The sequence below is a fragment of the Mirounga angustirostris genome, unplaced genomic scaffold (assembly GCF_029215605.1).
Source record: "Mirounga angustirostris isolate CCGP_5_RB_7025 unplaced genomic scaffold, mMirAng1.0.hap1 SCAF_5, whole genome shotgun sequence".
NCBI classification, from domain to species: Eukaryota; Metazoa; Chordata; class Mammalia; order Carnivora; family Phocidae; genus Mirounga; species Mirounga angustirostris.
The window spans coordinates 112,252,974-112,270,080 of NW_026991713.1; the positions used below are offsets into that span (position 1 = coordinate 112,252,974).

General features: G+C 35.2%; 1 protein-coding gene across 9 annotated transcripts in view; it reads right to left on the bottom strand.

The window, feature by feature from the left end:
• ZNF438 (zinc finger protein 438) overlaps positions 1-17,107 on the bottom strand; it is a 190,663-nt gene that overhangs the window by 126,436 nt on the left and 47,120 nt on the right. For 6 of the 9 annotated variants that reach the window (XM_054507312.2, XM_064591891.1, XM_064591892.1 and 3 more), the window contains one exon: positions 8,464-8,532. The exons of the other annotated variants lie outside the window; for them this stretch is intronic. Coding sequence is in view for 3 of the 6 variants with exons in the window: in XM_064591891.1 (XP_064447961.1) it covers positions 8,464-8,532 (69 nt within the window). In the remaining 3 variants the exon portion in view is untranslated. The remainder of the gene's footprint in view (positions 1-8,463; positions 8,533-17,107) is intronic. 9 annotated transcript variants of the gene reach the window in all.

Consider the following 17,107-nt stretch of genomic DNA (forward strand, 5'->3'; position numbering starts at 1 on the left):
GATATACCACAATGTGTTTATCTAGTCACTAGTTGATGGTCCTAGCTTGCAGCTATTATGAATAAAGCTGCTATGAACATTCATGTACAGGTGTGTGTATAAACTGATTTTCATTTCTTTGGGGTAAATATTTAGGAGTAAAATTGTTGCATCTTATGGCGATGATGTTTACCTTTATAACACTACCAAACTTGTCTAAAATAGTTTTATCATTTAACTTTCCCCATGGCTAAATATATGAAAGTCCAATTGGTCTATATCTCAGCTAACAATTGTTCTTTTTTAATTTTTAATTCTGTGAATATACAGTGGTATCTCATTGTATTGATTTGCTTTTTTTCTGAGGTCTAATGATATTGAATCCCTTTTCCTGTGCTGCACTGGCCATTCATTATTTTCTTGTGCATTTTTTTTTAACTGGGTTGTCTTATTATTAATGAGTTGTAAAAGTTCTTTATATATTCTGGTCACAAGTCATTTGTCAGGTATATATATTGTGCATATGTTCTCTCTGTTTAAAGACTACCTTTTCATTTTCTTAATGATGTCTTTCAAAGAATAGAAGTTTTAAATTTTGATAGAGTCCCATTTGTCAATTTTTCTTTTAATGTTCATGCTTTTTGTGTCCGAAGATATCTTTGCCTATCCCAAGTTCACGAATATTTTCTGTGATTTTTTTCCTTAAAGTTTCATAGTTTCAGTCTTTTGTATTTAGATCTATGATTCTTTTTTTTTTTTTAAGATTTTATTTATTTATTTGAGACAGAATGAGAGAGAGAGAGAGCACATGAGAGGGGGGAGGGCCAGAGGGAGAAGCAGACTCCCCGCCGAGCAGGGAGCCCGATGCGGGACTCGATCCCGGGACTCCAGGATCATGACCTGAGCCGAAGGCAGTCGCTTAACCAACTGAGCCACCCAGGCGCCCTAGATCTATGATTCTTTGCAAGATATTTTTGTACATGAAGAGGTAAGGGTTGAGGTTAATTTTTTAAAAAACATTTGGATAGCCACGTGTTCTAGTACCATATGTTGAAAAGATTATCCTTTCTCCATTTAATTACCTTGGCATAATTGTATGTGGATCTGTTTTTGGACTCTCTATTCTATTCCATTGATACATATGTCTACTTTAGACCAACACTGCTTTGATCACTGTGGCTTTAAAGAGGAAGCTTTAAAATGTAGAGGAAGTCTTGGGGCACCAGGGTGGCTTGGTTGGTTGAACATCCGACTCTTGAATTTGGCTAAGGTCATGATCTCAGGGTCATGGGATTGAGCCCTGTATCAGGACCTTCACTCAGCAGGGAAATCTGCTTGAGATTCTCTCCCTCTCCCTCTGCCCCTCCCCCTGCTCACAAACACACTCTCTCTCTTAAATAAATTTTTTAAAAAGTAGAGGAAGTCTTGAAACTTCCAATACTGTTCTTCTTTGTCAATTCTTTTTCTTTTTTTTTTTTTTAACTTTTCTAGGTCCTTTGTATTTCCATATAAATTTAAAATTTCAATTTCCAATTTTTCATTGCTAGTATATACACATACAACTGATTTTGTATATCTACCTTGTGTCCTGCAAGCTTGCTAAATTCAATTACAAATTCTAGTGGCTTTTGAGAGATTTCTCAGCATTTTCTCTATACATGATCAGGTTATGTGCAAATAAAGATGTTTTATTTCTACTCTGCCAATCTGTATGCCATTTCTTTTTATTGTCTATTACACTGGCTGGGGTCTCATCACAGTGTTAGACATAAGGAGGGGAGTGGGCATCCTTGCCTTGTTTCTTATCTTAGGGGGAAAGCATTCTAACTTGTGACATTAATGAGATTTTAGCTAGAGGTTATATGTAAATGTCTTTTCTCAAGTTGAGAAAGTTCCCTTCTGTTTTTAGTTTCCTAAGAGATTCCTTTTATGAATGGCTCTTGTGTTTGGTCCATTGCTTTCTTTGCAACTATTCACAGGACTATTCATAGTATAGCTTTTTTCCCATTTTTCCTGTTAAAGTGATGACTTATGCTAGGGGATTTTCCAATGTTAAACCAAGCTTGCACACCCAGGATAAACCCATTTTTTATATACCGCTGGATTTGATTTGCTAATTTTTAAAAACTTTTCAACTACGTTCATGAAGGATGTTTGTTCACAGTTTTCTTGTAATGTCTGTATCTTGATTGGTATCAACGTAATGCTGATGTCCTAAAATTAGTTGGGAAGTGTTCCTTCTTTCTCAATTTTCCAAATTTTTCTCCTTTAAATGTTTGATGGAATTCATCAGTTAAAACTGTATGGGACTGGAATTCTTTTGGTTTTGGTTTCTGGTTTGCTTTATTTGTATGGAAAGGGTTTTAAACTAAGAATAGAACTTCTTTAAGATATGGTACTACTCTAATTTTATTTCTTCTGGAGTCAATTTCAGTAATGTGTGTCTTCCAAGGAATTTATCTGTTTCATCAATGTTGTCAAACTTGTTTCTAGATGTTCATAATATTCCTTCTATATACTTTTAATTTCCATAGAATATGTAATAACATCCCCTCTTTCAATCCTGATATCATACTTACTAACATGTGTTTTCCTCCTTCTTTATTTTTCTTGATTAGACTACCTAGAGGTTTATTCGTCTTTTCAAAACCTGCTTTTGGTTTCCTTATCTCTTCGATTTCTGTTCTTGTTGATTATTTCCTTCCTTCTACTTACTTTGGTTTTAATTTGCTCTTCTTTTTCTAGCTTCTTAAGGTGGATATTTAGATCACTTATTTTATCCCTTTCTTCTTTTCTAATACATGTATTTAAAGTTAAATATTTGTCTGAGCACTGCTTCAGCTAAACCCCACAGATTTTTATGTGTTTTCATTCTGATTCACTTCAAGACAACTTTTAATTTTCCTGTTTTATTTATTTTTTTACCAATGTGTTAGAAGCATTTGATGTAATTATAAATATTGAGGATTTTTCAGATATCTTTCTAATATTCATTTCTAACTTAACTGTTGGGGTCAGAGGACATACTATGCATAACTTCCATTATTTTAAAGTTAATGAGACTTGTTTTATATATTAGCATATGGTGGTCTATGTTGATGAATGTTCCACATGCACTTGAAAAGAATATATACTCTGCTATTCTTGAGTGGAATGTTTTATAAATACTAATCAAATTACAGTAGTTTACAGTGTTATATACACACATCTATATCCTTCCTGATATTTTTTGTACTTGTCCCATCAAATACTTTTATCAATGTTGAAATGTCCAATTATAATAGATTTCTCAATGTATTCTTTCAGCTCTATCAGTTTCTGCTTCATGTATTTTGACAATGTAGCATATTGGTTGCATTTAAATTTAAAGTTATTATTTCTTCTTGAAGAATTGATCCATTTATTATGAAGTGTCCGTTTTTAAACTTATTAACATCACTTGTTCTGAAGCCCACTTTGATATTAATATAGCCACTCCAGTTTTTTTATCCTTAGGACTTACATTGTATATATTTTTCCACCCTTTTTCTAACCTATTTCAAGAGTTTCTTGAGAACAACACAGCTTACTCTTACTTTTTTATTCAATCTGACAATCTTTGCCTTCTAATTAAAGTACATCATTTACATTTAATGTGATTATTGATATGGTTGTATGTAGCTCTACCACCTTGTTGCAAGTTTTCTATTTGTCCCTTCTGTTCTTTGTTCCTTTTCCCCTTTTTTTCTATCTTCTTTTGGATTATTTTTTTAGGAGTTCATTTCATATCCACCAATGGTTTCTTGTTTTTTGGGGTTTTTTTTTTAAAGATTTTATTTATTTGACAGAGAGAGACACAGAGAGAGAGAGAACACAAGCAGGGGGAGTGGGAGAGGGAGAAGCAGGCTTCCCGCCGAGCAGGGAGCCCGATGCGGGGCTTGATCCCAGGACCCTGGGATCATGACCTGAGCCGAAGGCAGACGCCCAATGACTGAGCCACCCAGGCGCCCCCACCAATAGTTTCTTGTTAAAACTCTGTTTTTCCAACCTTTTTAATGGATGCTCTCTTATTTTAACCTACCTTCAAAACACATTACACCCTCATGTCTAAGACTTTTACAACAATATGCTTCCTTTCCCCTATCCAATTCTTTGAGCTATTGTTGTCAGACATTTTACTTTTACATGTTATAACTCTACTAGACACTGTTATTATTTTTTGCTTCAAACAGTTACCTTTAAAAAAACTAAAATACAAAGAAAAAAATTCTTATATTTATCCACATATGAACCATTTCAGGGATTCTTTATTCCTTTGTATAGTCCAAATTTTCATCTGCTACCATTTCCCTTTTGCTTAAAGAAATTCCTTTAATATTTCTTATAATGTAAGTCTGCTCATCATAAGTTGTCTCAATTTTTGTCTAAAAAAGCCTTCTCCCTTATGTTTTTTCCTCCTTAATGTCCTAAAATATTTTTGTTAGTTATGGAATACTAGGTTGACCATTTTTTAGCACTTAAAAAAATGCTATTAAACTGCATTCTGGTTTGAACAGTTTCTGATAAGTCTCCTGTCTAAATTCTTAACTTTATTCCTTTGTATGCAATGTATTTTTTCCCTCTGACAGCTTTTAAAATTTTTTATCACTGATTTTCAGCAATTTTCTTATGATGCACCTTAGGGTGTATGTATCTTGCCTGGAGTCTGTTTAATTTTTGGATCTGTGGGTTTAGAGTTTACTTCAAATTGGGGGAAATTTCAGCCATTATTTAAATTTCTTTTCCTCTCTTGCCCTCCCCCCAAAATCCTGAGACACCACTTACACTTACGTTAGACTCATGGTATTTATCCTACAGGGCACCAAGTTGCTTTCATCTTTTTCCATCTTTTTTCTCTCTACCCTTGTGGTTGAATTCTCACTGTTTTCAAGTTCATTGACCTCTTCTCCCGAAAGATTTAATCTACCCCACCTAGTTATTGAATTTTTAAATCTCTGGATGTTCCAATTTTTTTCTTTTTTTATATTTTATAGTTCACCCCTCATTATATTTATTTATATAGGCCATATTTACAATAACTGCTTTAATGTATTTGTCTGCTACTTGTACCATCTCTGTCATTTTAGGGTCTATTTTTATTGTCTCCTGGTTATGAGATTTTTCTCTTGCTTCTTTATCAAGTAATGCTTAACTGGATGCAATTTACTGTGAATTTTATGTTGCTGAGTGCTAGATTTTTTTGTATTAATTTATAGAGTGTTAAACTTCTGCCAGACAGTTAAGTTACTTGTGGATTAACATGATTTTTTTGAGGTTTGGTTTTAAACTCTTTTAGGACTTGTATAGAGGAACCTTTATTCTAGGGCTCATTCTTATGAAGAACTCGTAAGTTTTCATTCCTTACAAGTTGTCCTTGCCAGCTTCCAGGGGTTTCAGATTGAATGCACAGTGTGGTGTTCAGCCAGATCCTCAAGAACACCCCTATGCAGATTTCAGGAATTCTTTCTGTGCCCAAAACCCTCCTCTCCAGTTGAGATTTTAAATGTATCAGACTTTCCTACCTTGCCTCCTTTTTACTTCCGTCCCTGCTCCATAGTGAAAGATACTTCACTTCTAGATTCAGGTTACTGAACTTTAAAGGTTGAAAGGAAAACCGATCTCCCTTTAAAAACCTGCTTGGCATACCTTACTAAAAAAGGAGGTAGCAACATAAAGGGTGCTTATTTTATTTATACACACACACACACACACACACACACACGTATTTTAGAATTTAATACAGAAAATGCACAGATTCTGCTTCCCAATAAAGTTATGCTTAAAAGGTAGTAAATCAATAAATATTTAAAAGTAGGATTCTCTACTCCAAACCATAATTATGCATAAAAATTATTTATTTCACTACCCTTTTCTTAAAAATATTTGCCCTTTACTATTTGTGTTGGTAGATATCCTGACTGAAGTCCCTACTAAACCACTAAGTAGTTTATATATTTATTGAGAAAAAAAAATGAGCAGATGTTTTTGGAGAGGTTGAAGACAGACATGTGGGTGGCAGGAAGCAAATGTTTTGTCCAAGGCTAGGCTGTCATAAACCCAGTTTGTATCTTTTTTAAGTCAAATTTTGAGTAATAGCACAAATTTCATTTTTGAATTTTCTTCTAATTACATTTTAAGAATAACTAAGAGTCACTGAATAGTCTTTAAAAACATGATCCTTAGCCATGGATGGGACTAAGGACAGATGAGTGAGGCACCTACCTCTCCTTAGTCCCAGACCTGTTCTTAACAAACATAATATGAAGGTACTGTAATTCCTTGCTACTCAGAGTGGGGTCCATGGATCAGGATCAGCATTACCTGGGAACTTGTTAGAAAAGTAAAATCTCAGAGCCCCCCACAGACTTAATCAAAATCTCATTTTAGTAAGTTCTCCATGGGATTCATATATACGTTAAAGTTTGAACAGCAGTGCCCTAGTTTCTCTATTTCTTCTATTATTGAAGTTCTGTATTGTTTTCAATTATTTTGCTATAATATTTTTCTATGATAACATTATAATGGAACCCCAGTGCACATATATATTTGTGTTCTTGAGTAATTATCTCATTAAAAGGAACACATTAAAGTGGGAATCCTAGGTCATTATGTTCTCTTTCAAATTTGAAACTTCTAAGTTGCTGTGGTCTGAGAAACCAGTTAACTGGGCTTCTTGGAATTATGAGTTAGAGAATTCACAGATCAATATAACAAGTGGTTATACACTTGAACTTGAATCCCAACTCTGACAAAACCAACCGTATAACTATGGGCAATGATGTAACCTGTCCAAGACAGTTTCCTCATCTGTTAAATGGGGATTATAATAGTATATACCTCATAGGATTGCTATGAGGATTAAGTTAACTAAAATAGATAAAGCACTTAGAATATAGTGTTATTTATGTGTTTGCAATTAAGAGGAAAAAATAGTAAATAAAGATGCTCTAAGTGAACCTGATATATTTTTAAGGTCTGAATTTTCAAACACCATCTATATGTAGTTTAAAAGCCTCTTTCTTCTCATCCTTGATTCCTGGATCTGTCCTAAGTAGATGAGTTTGACAGAGAAAAGTGTATTACATTTAAGAATTGCTTCTTCCTTTTCTTTCTTTAGTACTTCATTATTAGTTTTAAAAGGAATATGGATATATTTGTCTTCTGCTAAGGCCAGATACAAAAATTAATCTTAATTGCCAAGGTGCAAGAGGTTAAGAACCATGACGCATATGTAATGCTCATGTTACCTTTACAATAGAGGAGATACGACTGTCTATCTCTCCTCCTAGGAGAATCCCTGGCTCAAGTCAAGACAAGAATATCAATAAAAGAGATAATCCAAACTCTATGTTTTGAATCAGAGCAGTAATTTTGTTTGGGTAAAGTCAACATAGTAACCAGGAAGAAAGAGCAGTCAAATCTAAAGGACAGAAATAGGTATTATGGGAAAGGAGGCAGCAAAGTCAGAAACCCAGAAAAGATAGGGAAACAAGACGAGATTCAAGGTGAAAACATGGTAAGGAGTTTAGGCCTTCCTTAGAACAGTATATTCATCATAGTGCTGATTTCATATTGGTCTGCCAAGCACCATGCTGGTTGGGGCAGGCCCCAGTGGCTACACCAAGCTGTGTCAGGCTGGAGGCAACTTTTAGATGTGCCATCCTATTATTTCGGTCCTAGCTACCAGAAGCAATCAAATATAAAGGGGTTCTTGGAATTATGAGCTAGAGAATTCACAGATCAATATAACAAGCGGTTATATACTTGAACTTGAATCCCAGCTCTGACAAAACCGACCGTATAACTATGGGCAATGATGTAACCTGTCCAAGACAGTTTCCTCATCTGTTAAATGGGGATTATAATAGTATATACCTCATAGGATTGCTATGAGGATTTAGTATCCAGAGACCCTGAAGATTATTCTTTCTTATATCATTAATTCCAAGTTCCACAGTTCAGGGGTTATAAGAAACTGGAATTTGCATGAATAGCATTATCCAGGTCTAACTAAAAGCACTTATAACAAAATTCTCTACTACAAAATCATATTTTTGCCTTTCTAAGAGAAGATATTCAAACACAATCATTAATTCTCAAGAGCTTCTGATGTAAGGGAAACGATGGGGTGAATTTGCCATTTCTAGCAAACCCTGATCAAAAGGCTATTTCCACAAAAAAAAAAAAAAAAAAAAGGCTATTACCACATATTATTCTCTTTATTTCTGCAACTCAGCGAACTTTTTGTTCAGTAACTAAAACCTATCAGGGAATTTGTGTATGTACATTTTGTTTATTTTAGACCAAAAATTAATCAAAATAAAATCTAAATAAAAAATGGAAGAAAGAAAAATGTCTTAAAGTAATTTCCTTTAGATGGGGACCTAACCAATCTGACTGGAATCAACCTTGAAAATAGCTCTTCTTTCTTTTCAAATATTGGAAACTCCACCTAGAGGTGCTTACCTTTTATTGTTGAAAGCTTCCAATACAAATACAGGAGAATAAATCTGAGGAAGACTCGGAAAGAGTGCTCTGGAAAAAAAAGAAAGATTCTAAACACATATAATCTGAGTTAGGAAGATCTAAAAATCAATTCTCCCATCTTCCACTCCAGCACATTTTTCCTCCACAATTTGTGGAGCCTCAACCTGATCAGCCTCAATTACACATACACTGCCAGTGCTGGAGAACTCACTTCCGGTGAAGGAGCCCAGTTTATTTGCCAACTTATTCATTATATAATTGTTGCCAACTTATTCATTATGGTGCTCATTATACTAAGCAGAAATTCTCTCTGTCATTTCTCCCATTGATTCTAGCTTTGTCTTTCTGTTGTTCTAAATCTCCAATTCCTCTTCCACTTGAAAGCAATGCAAATTACAGAAACTTGGAATAATAGAGCTGCAAAATTTCTAGTGTAACCTCACTTACTACATATATTAGAGAGCCTTGGCTATCTATGTTTGTTCTCTCTAAATCCACCTCCACTGCTATCAGACTGGGGGCTGAGCTGGTTGGAATGAGGGTGTAGGGTAGGGAGTAAGAGGGATTTAGTTGATTCCAATGGCCTTGGAGAATTTAAGGAATTGCAAAAAGGCAACTGTGGCTAGAGCACAGTGAGCAAGACAGAATGGTAGGAGATAAAGTCAGCAGGCAGAAGATGCAGAGCCTGGTAGAACATGGTGAGACTTTGGGTTTTATCCTGAGTGTAATGGGTAGTCACTCAAGGATTCTGAACAGGAAAATGACAGGAACTGTTTAACATTTAAAAAAAAAAAACACTTTTGCTCCTGACTAGAGAGGTGCAAGGAGGAGATAAGGAAGGCCAGTTACAAGGCTGTTGCTATCATCCAGGTAACTTATGATGATGATGATAGGTTGTATTATATTAGGGAAGTAGTGGGTAGCGGCAATACAGGGGTATTTGGGATACATGTTGAAAGGAGGATATATAAGCCTTATTAATGCGCTGGACGTGGGTTAAGAAGGAAAGAGAAAACTCAAGATGGCCTCTAGTTTTTGGCCTGAGCAACTGGTGGACCATTTACTGAGATTAAGAAGAAGGAGGGCAGGAACACATTTGGGGAGAAGAGTCCAAGAGTTGTATTTCAGACATGCTAAGTTTGAAATGTTTATTAGACTTACAAATAAATGTTGACTATTCAACATAGATATGAGCCTGGAGCTCACAGGAGAGATCAAGGTAAAGAATAAATCTGGGAGAACAGAAGGCATTTAAAGCAAGGGGTCACATGAGACCACATAGGGAATAAATACAGAAGGTGGCCAAGGTCTAAGCCCTGAAGAATGACAACTTCTGGAGACCATGAAGAAGACAAGATAGCAAAGGGGACTTTGTCATTTTATGTGTATTTTATGCTTTCAAGTGTAAGAGAGACTGGAGATTTAGAGCTACAGAAAGATACAGCTATAACTGATGGGGAGAAGTTACAGAGAGATTTCTGCATGGTGTAATGAGCACTTTGATGAATAAGTTGGTAAGTAACTCTTATTCTTCTTCAAAAAACAGTTAGAATTACAGTTAACCCTTGAAAAACACGGATTTGAACTGCATGGATTTTGGGATGCCTGGGTGGCTCAGTCGGTTAAGTATCTGCCTTCGGTTCAGGTCATGATCCCAGGGTCCTGGGATGGAGTCCCACATCAGGCTCCGTGCTCTGAGGGGAGCCTGCTTCTCCCTCTGCCTGCCACTTCCCCTGCTTGTGCTCTCTAACAAATAAATAAAATCTTTAAAAAATAAAAAGAACTGCATGGATTTTTTTGATACAATACTACACTCTAAATGTATATAATAACATTTTCTTTTCTCCAACTTACTGTAAGAACACAGTATATAATATATATAATGTACAAAATATGTGTAAATGAACTGTCTACATTATTAGCAAGTCTTCCTGTCAACAACAGGCTATTTGTAGTTAAGTTTTAGGGAAGTCAAGTTATATGTGGATTTGACTATGGGGTGGAGCAGGACCCCTAAAGCCCACACTGTTCAAATGTTAACTGTATTTTATATGTACAAAGTTCACAGCCACCCATCATAATCTTCAAAAACCACCTTTCAAAGTCACGTGCCTACTCTATTTCTGACTCCTGCCCTATTGACTGAGTCTGGATAGCTGCATTTCACGTGTCAGCTGTTCAATTACCACATCTCTGGCCTCTGGCCTATATCCTGGCTTCTGGATCCAAATTTTCACACCAACTAACAACTCCTAGTTGCCCAACACTGACCAGGAGGCATGCTGAGATCATGTTCCCCAGAGCTGCCAAAAGTTCTTGGCTTATGATCAATGAAGCACACAATGAGTGAGTGTTCAGCAGTAATCAGGTGACAGTGAACAACTGACATGTTAGGGAACCAAAGAATGAGCCAGATCAAGGCTGGAACAGGGAGCAAGAGGTTGTACTCCAGGCTAGTCACCCCAGGGCAATCTGCTCTAGGTCACCCAGTGTGATCAGACACCCTTTTCCCCCAGAAGAACTGAAGTACTCTGAAGTTTACCACGTATCCGTGGATTAAGGATTTCCTGGAAGCTGGTAACATTATGAACCAAACAGCAGGTACTGCACACCATGGGTACCTGTTCTTTCTGCACCAAAGCCTCAGGGTTAGCCTGGAGACATCTGTTACTTTCCCCGCCACATCTATAAAGGGAATTCCAAACTATTTTTGTATTTGTGAAGATTAAATGAAATCACTGTAAGTGCCTTGTACACAGAAAGTGCTCAATACATATTAGCTATTCTCATTTATACTTTAGATGACCACAAAATGACAGTCAGCTGAATGATAAAGTATGTCTCTAAAAACATCACTTCTAGGGTGGCTCTTCTAGCACAAAAGAGTAATAAAAGAGGTTTTCTGTTTGTTTTTTCTGTATGAACTATTACATGATCAAGGAATTTAAACTTGTCCTGAAAAAGCTGTCTTCCATTTTTCTGAACTTCCCTACCAAGATTTGGCAAAATTATGTTACACAACTAAGAAGTAAAGATGTCAATTCTACTAACATGGGGTAGATAACACCGATTCTGAATAAATACCATCAAACAAAACAGAAATCTCTTAGCCTAATAATTATGCTGCAATAGTCACTCAGGCCTGTTGTTGTTTTAAATGTTTATATCCTTTAAGTATAATATATATCTATTTCCCTTTATGAAATTTAAGTTTAACTAAAATCATTAAAGCTGGCAACAGAAGCAGGAAACCATTTATAAGACCAGCACGGCTATTTTACTTTTATTAATGAAAAGTTATGTAATAGTTTCAGCAAACTACAGAGTTCCATTCTTGTAGTCTTTTAATATTTATAGAAATTTAAAAGTTATACAGCTAGAGTTCACTTTTGAAACTGAGAATTTCTATTATCTGACAGCAATCAATTATTTTAGCTCAATTACAGAAATGGCTATTTAAGAGTTATGTTCATCTTTATTCATACTCCTTAACAATAGGTCAACTGTGTCTTGTACTTGACCTAGAAGCTCACATAGGTGTAACTGAACAAGACTACACTGAGAGGGTCTCAATTCCAAACTGGAGGCCCATCACTGGCCTTTTGGCCTCCAACAGTACATTAAAGCAAAGAGAAGAAAAAGAAAAAAGCAGGGCATGGGGAAAGTGCTTATGTTAATACAAAGTGCTGTACTAAACTACCGAAGAGCATAGAAGCTCCTTAAAAGAATCAAAGAGCAAGTCTGTAATCAGGTATAAGGAGATGGTCACAAACACCATGCCAATATCCAAAAACTGAAATCCCACGCCTCCTACGAACTGAAAAATGAAACCTATAGTCACATATTCCCTTGCATCTCTATTCATGGAATCTGTATTTTTTAAAAGGTAACAATTCTGATTTTTCAAACTATTACAGAGAAAAGCTACTTCTAAACTATAATTTTCAAATAAATCAACCTTGATTTTTTCTACTTTAAGTGAATTTTTATTTGGGAATAATTTTAGATTTACAGAAAAGTTGCAAGGATACTATGGAGTACCTATATATCCCTCACTCAATTTTAACATCTTACATAATCATGGTTTTGGCAAGACTAAGGAATTAATGTTGATATACTGCTATTAATCAAGCCGCACACTTTATTTGGATTTTACCTGCTTTTCCACTAATGCCTTTTTTCAGTCGCAAGATCTAATCCAGGTACCACATTGCATTTACTGACTTTTTTTTTTTTTTTTTTTTTTAGTGCTTTTAAGTTCTGGAACACGCCAAACTTGTGTGTCTTATTAAATGTCTTCATTATAAATATGACAGAAAATAACCCTCAGCTTCCTGGAAAATATGACTTATCGGATCCTAGAGAAATGTTACATTAAGATTCATATAAATATGGTATTTCTACTAATGCTTTACTGAAGAGAAAAAGAGGTAAGTCACTTTGTCAGGAACTTTGTCAGGAACCTATGAGATCAAATTATTTAATGTTTCAGAAATATCTCTGCAAAAAATGCTTGTCACCTGTCTCCCAAGGTTCTGGTAAAGAGTCATAAGACATAGAGTAAATCCTTTTAATTAATTCTGTAATAGAATGTAAAGTATTATTACAATCATATTCAAATAATCCATTTTTATCAAACATGTAGAAACTGCCTTCCATTCATTCCCAAATTTCATTTTTAATCACTGTATATTTTTATTAAGATAACAAAGGAACTAATTTAAGGGAGAATAATTTGGGAAATTTATTGCATGTCTTTAGTTTAAAAGTGAAGGCATGCAAAATTTAATAAAAGTTTTAAGATGAATAGAAAATGTTCTAGAAAAAAAGAAATGCCAAATGAATGAAACTGACTAGGAAGAATGTTTCACATTCTTTTCCACGTACATAATGATAAGGAAATTACTAAATAGTCACAAACAAGTGAATCATATTGAGGCCATAGCCTTTTGATGGGACAGTAGTAATCCAGAGTTTGGAGTTACGAGGCTTTTGAAAAAATACATGTCTAGTAAAGTGTCCACGTGTGTCAGTTTGCCTGAGACAGTCCCAGCTTATGCCTGTTGTCACAGCGTCCCACTAAATTTATTATTTCTCTTAGATTTTTCTTATTCTGGTGATTTTGTTGTTGTTGTTAATGGTAGCAATATAAGCCTGGATTTTCACTTTTAGGTTCTGCCATTATCTTGTTGAGCAGTATGAGATGCATGTGCAGAGAACCCAGTTGCCAATTTAACACGTGGTTAAATCCAAAGACCTTGAGCAGTAACCCATCTCTGGATGGGCTGTAACTGATACCTCAATCTCAAAGACAATACCCAAGCCACTTGCAGAAAAAAAAAAAAGCCCACTCAGACAGGAATAGCTAGAGACAATTAACTCCTTCAGTCTTGCGTGGAGGTAGAAGAAATATTTAATGCAGCTGCCCCTGCTTATAACTAGCTCAAAGACCAATTTAAGAAGAGCAGATGGAGAGCTTTTACCTATTACTCTATAAAGCATGACTTTTCATTTAGATCAAATGACTGTTCTTTAAATTGATCTCTCTCAATTCTAATTACAATTTATCTTGTTTACACAGTTAAGGGACAGCTGTTACTGTTGGTTCTGTTAACAGAAGAAATTCACACTTAAATGATGCCAACTTTCTATTGGTATAAGGAGATACATCAAATGGAAAACTCAGTTAATTCCCCTTTCTTTTCTTAACTGGTTTAGAGAGTAATTCAATAAAACAATATGCATACAAATATACTGTTGGGTTAATAACACAAATTTTATATATTTGCAGTAACAACATAGACAAAGTAGATGGGAGGAAAGCTGTATTAGAGTAAGGAAATAACACCAAATGGAAACTCAAATCCATAGAAATATAAGAAGAGAATGAAAAATAGAAAGGCTAACATAATTAACTCTATTAATATGTATTTGCTCTCCTTTCTTCTCTCAGCTTCTATAAAAGACAGAAGATTAGGGGCACTTGGGTGGCTCAGTCAGTTAAGTGTCTGACTTTGGCTCAGGTCATGATCTCAGGATCCTGGGATTGAGCCCAGCACGGCAGGCTCCATTCTCAGCAGGGAGTCTGCTTGTCCCTTTCCCTCTCCCTCTGCCCCTCCCCTCATTTGTGTGCTCTCTCTCTCAAATAAATAAATAGATAAAAAATAAAAGACATGAAATTATATAAACTGAAAATTATAACAATATACTGTTGGGTTTCTACAACATATAGACATAATACATATAATAATGGTAGCAAAAAGTGGGGAAAGAGAAAAATGGAGCTATACAGGAGAAAAGTTTATTTTGCTGAATATAAGTAAAAATGAGAATTAGATTCTTCTAAGTTAAAATGTATATTGTAAAACCTAGAGCAGACACTAAGAAAATAATTGAAGATATATAATTTAAAAATGATTAAGGGACTCAAAATATCACACTGGAAGATATTCACTTAATTCAAAAGAATTCACTTAAGTTTAAAAGAATTCAAGAGAACAAAAAAAGCATGAGACCAGAGATCATCAGATTATATTTTTAAAAATCCAATGATAGTTGACCCTTGAACAACATGGTTTGAGCTGCACAAGTCCATTTAATGTGGATTTTTTTCAATAAATACGGTATAGTACTGTAAATGGATCTTCTCTTCCTTATTATTTTCTCTTTTTTTTTAATATTTTATTTATTTATTTATTTGAGAGACGGGGAGAGCACGAGCAGTGGGGAGGGGCAGAGGGAGAGGGAGAAGCAGACTCCCCACTGGGCAGTGAGCATGACATGGAGCTCGATCCCAGGACCCTGAGATTATGACCTGAGCGGAAGGCAGATGCTTAACTGACTGAGCCAACCAGGAGCCCCCCTTATGATTTTCTTAATAACATTTTCTTTTCTCTAGCTTACTTTATTGGAACATATATCCACATACAACATATAACACACAAAATATCTGTCATTGACTGTTATGTTACTGGTAAGACTTCTGATCAACAGTAGGCTATTGGTAGTTGAGTTCTGGGGGAGTCAAAAGTTATACCTGGATCTTCAACTGTACTGGGGGTCAGCAACACAACCCCTGTGTTGTTCAAGGGCAACAGTGTCCCTACAGGAGACATATTTTAGGTTCAAAGATTCAAACAGGTTGAAAGTAAAAGGAAAAAGACACACTACACAAAGAGGAACCATAAGAGAATCAGAAAAAAACAAACTTTAAGACAACAACGAGAGAATCAAAGGAATAAACAATTCAAAAATGATAATGGAAGGTGTCATATCCTCTTTGAATAACAGATGGACCAAGAAGGAAATCCACAAAGAAACAGAGGATTTGAACAAAACTATAGGCCAATGAGACCTAACAGACATCTATAAAACATTCCACCCAACAACACCACAATACACATTCTTCTCAAGTGCACATGAAACATTCTCTAAAATAGACCAATTCAAGGCCATGAACAAGTCTCAATAATTTAAAGTAATTAAAATCATGCAAAGAATGTTCTGTGATCATAATAGAATGCAGTTAGAAATCAGAAGGAAATTTTGGAAGTTCACAAATATGCGGAAATAAAACAATACACTGCTAAATAACCAGTAAGTCAAAGAAGACCTCATAAAGGGAATAAGAAAATTCCCTGACAGGGCGCCTGGGTGGCTCAGTCAGTTAAGCGACTGCCTTCGGCTCAGGTCGTGATCTATGGGTCCTGGGATCGAGCCCCGCATCGGGCTCCCTGCTCAGTGGGAAGCCTGCTTCTCCCTCTCCCCCTCCCCCTGCTTGTGTTCCCTCTCTTGCTGTGTCTCTCTCTGTCAAATAAATAAATAAAATCTTTAAAAAAAAAAAAGAAAGAAAGAAAATTCCCCGACATGAATGAAAATCAAAACAACATACCAAAACTTATGGGGTACACCTAAAGAAAGCAGTGCTTAGAGTAAAAGTTATAGCTGTAAATGCTTATATTAAAAAAGAAGAAAGATCTCAAATGAAAAACCTAAACTTCCATTTTAAGAACTGAGAAAAAGAAGAGCAAACAGAAAAGCAAGTAGAAGGAAGGGAATAATAAAGATTAAAGTGCAAACAAATGAAATACAGAACAGAAAAACGAGAAAGAAAATCAATGAAAACAAAAGCTGGTTCTCTGAAAAGATCAACAAAATTGACATATCTTTAGCTGGAGTAATCAAGAAAAACAAAATGAAGGAACACACAAATTGCCAGAATCCAGAATGAACAAAAGAACATTACTATTGACCTTCCAGAAACAAAAGTTGTTATAAAGGAATACTATGAACAACTGTACATCAATTGAATACGTGGATGAAGAGAACAAATTCTTAGAAAAACAGAAACTACTCAATTGAGTGAAGAAAAAACAGAAACTCTGAATAGGCCTATAACAAGTAAAGAGATTGAGTTAGTAATTAAAACACTTCCAACAAATATAAGTGCGGACTCAGAGGGCTTCACTGGTTATACATACATATATATGTATATACATACACATATATACACATATATAATGTACATACATATACACATTTATATATATGTATATAAATGGAGATAACACTTCTACAGGTCAGTATTACTGATACTAAAACTAGACAAAGACATAAGAAAACT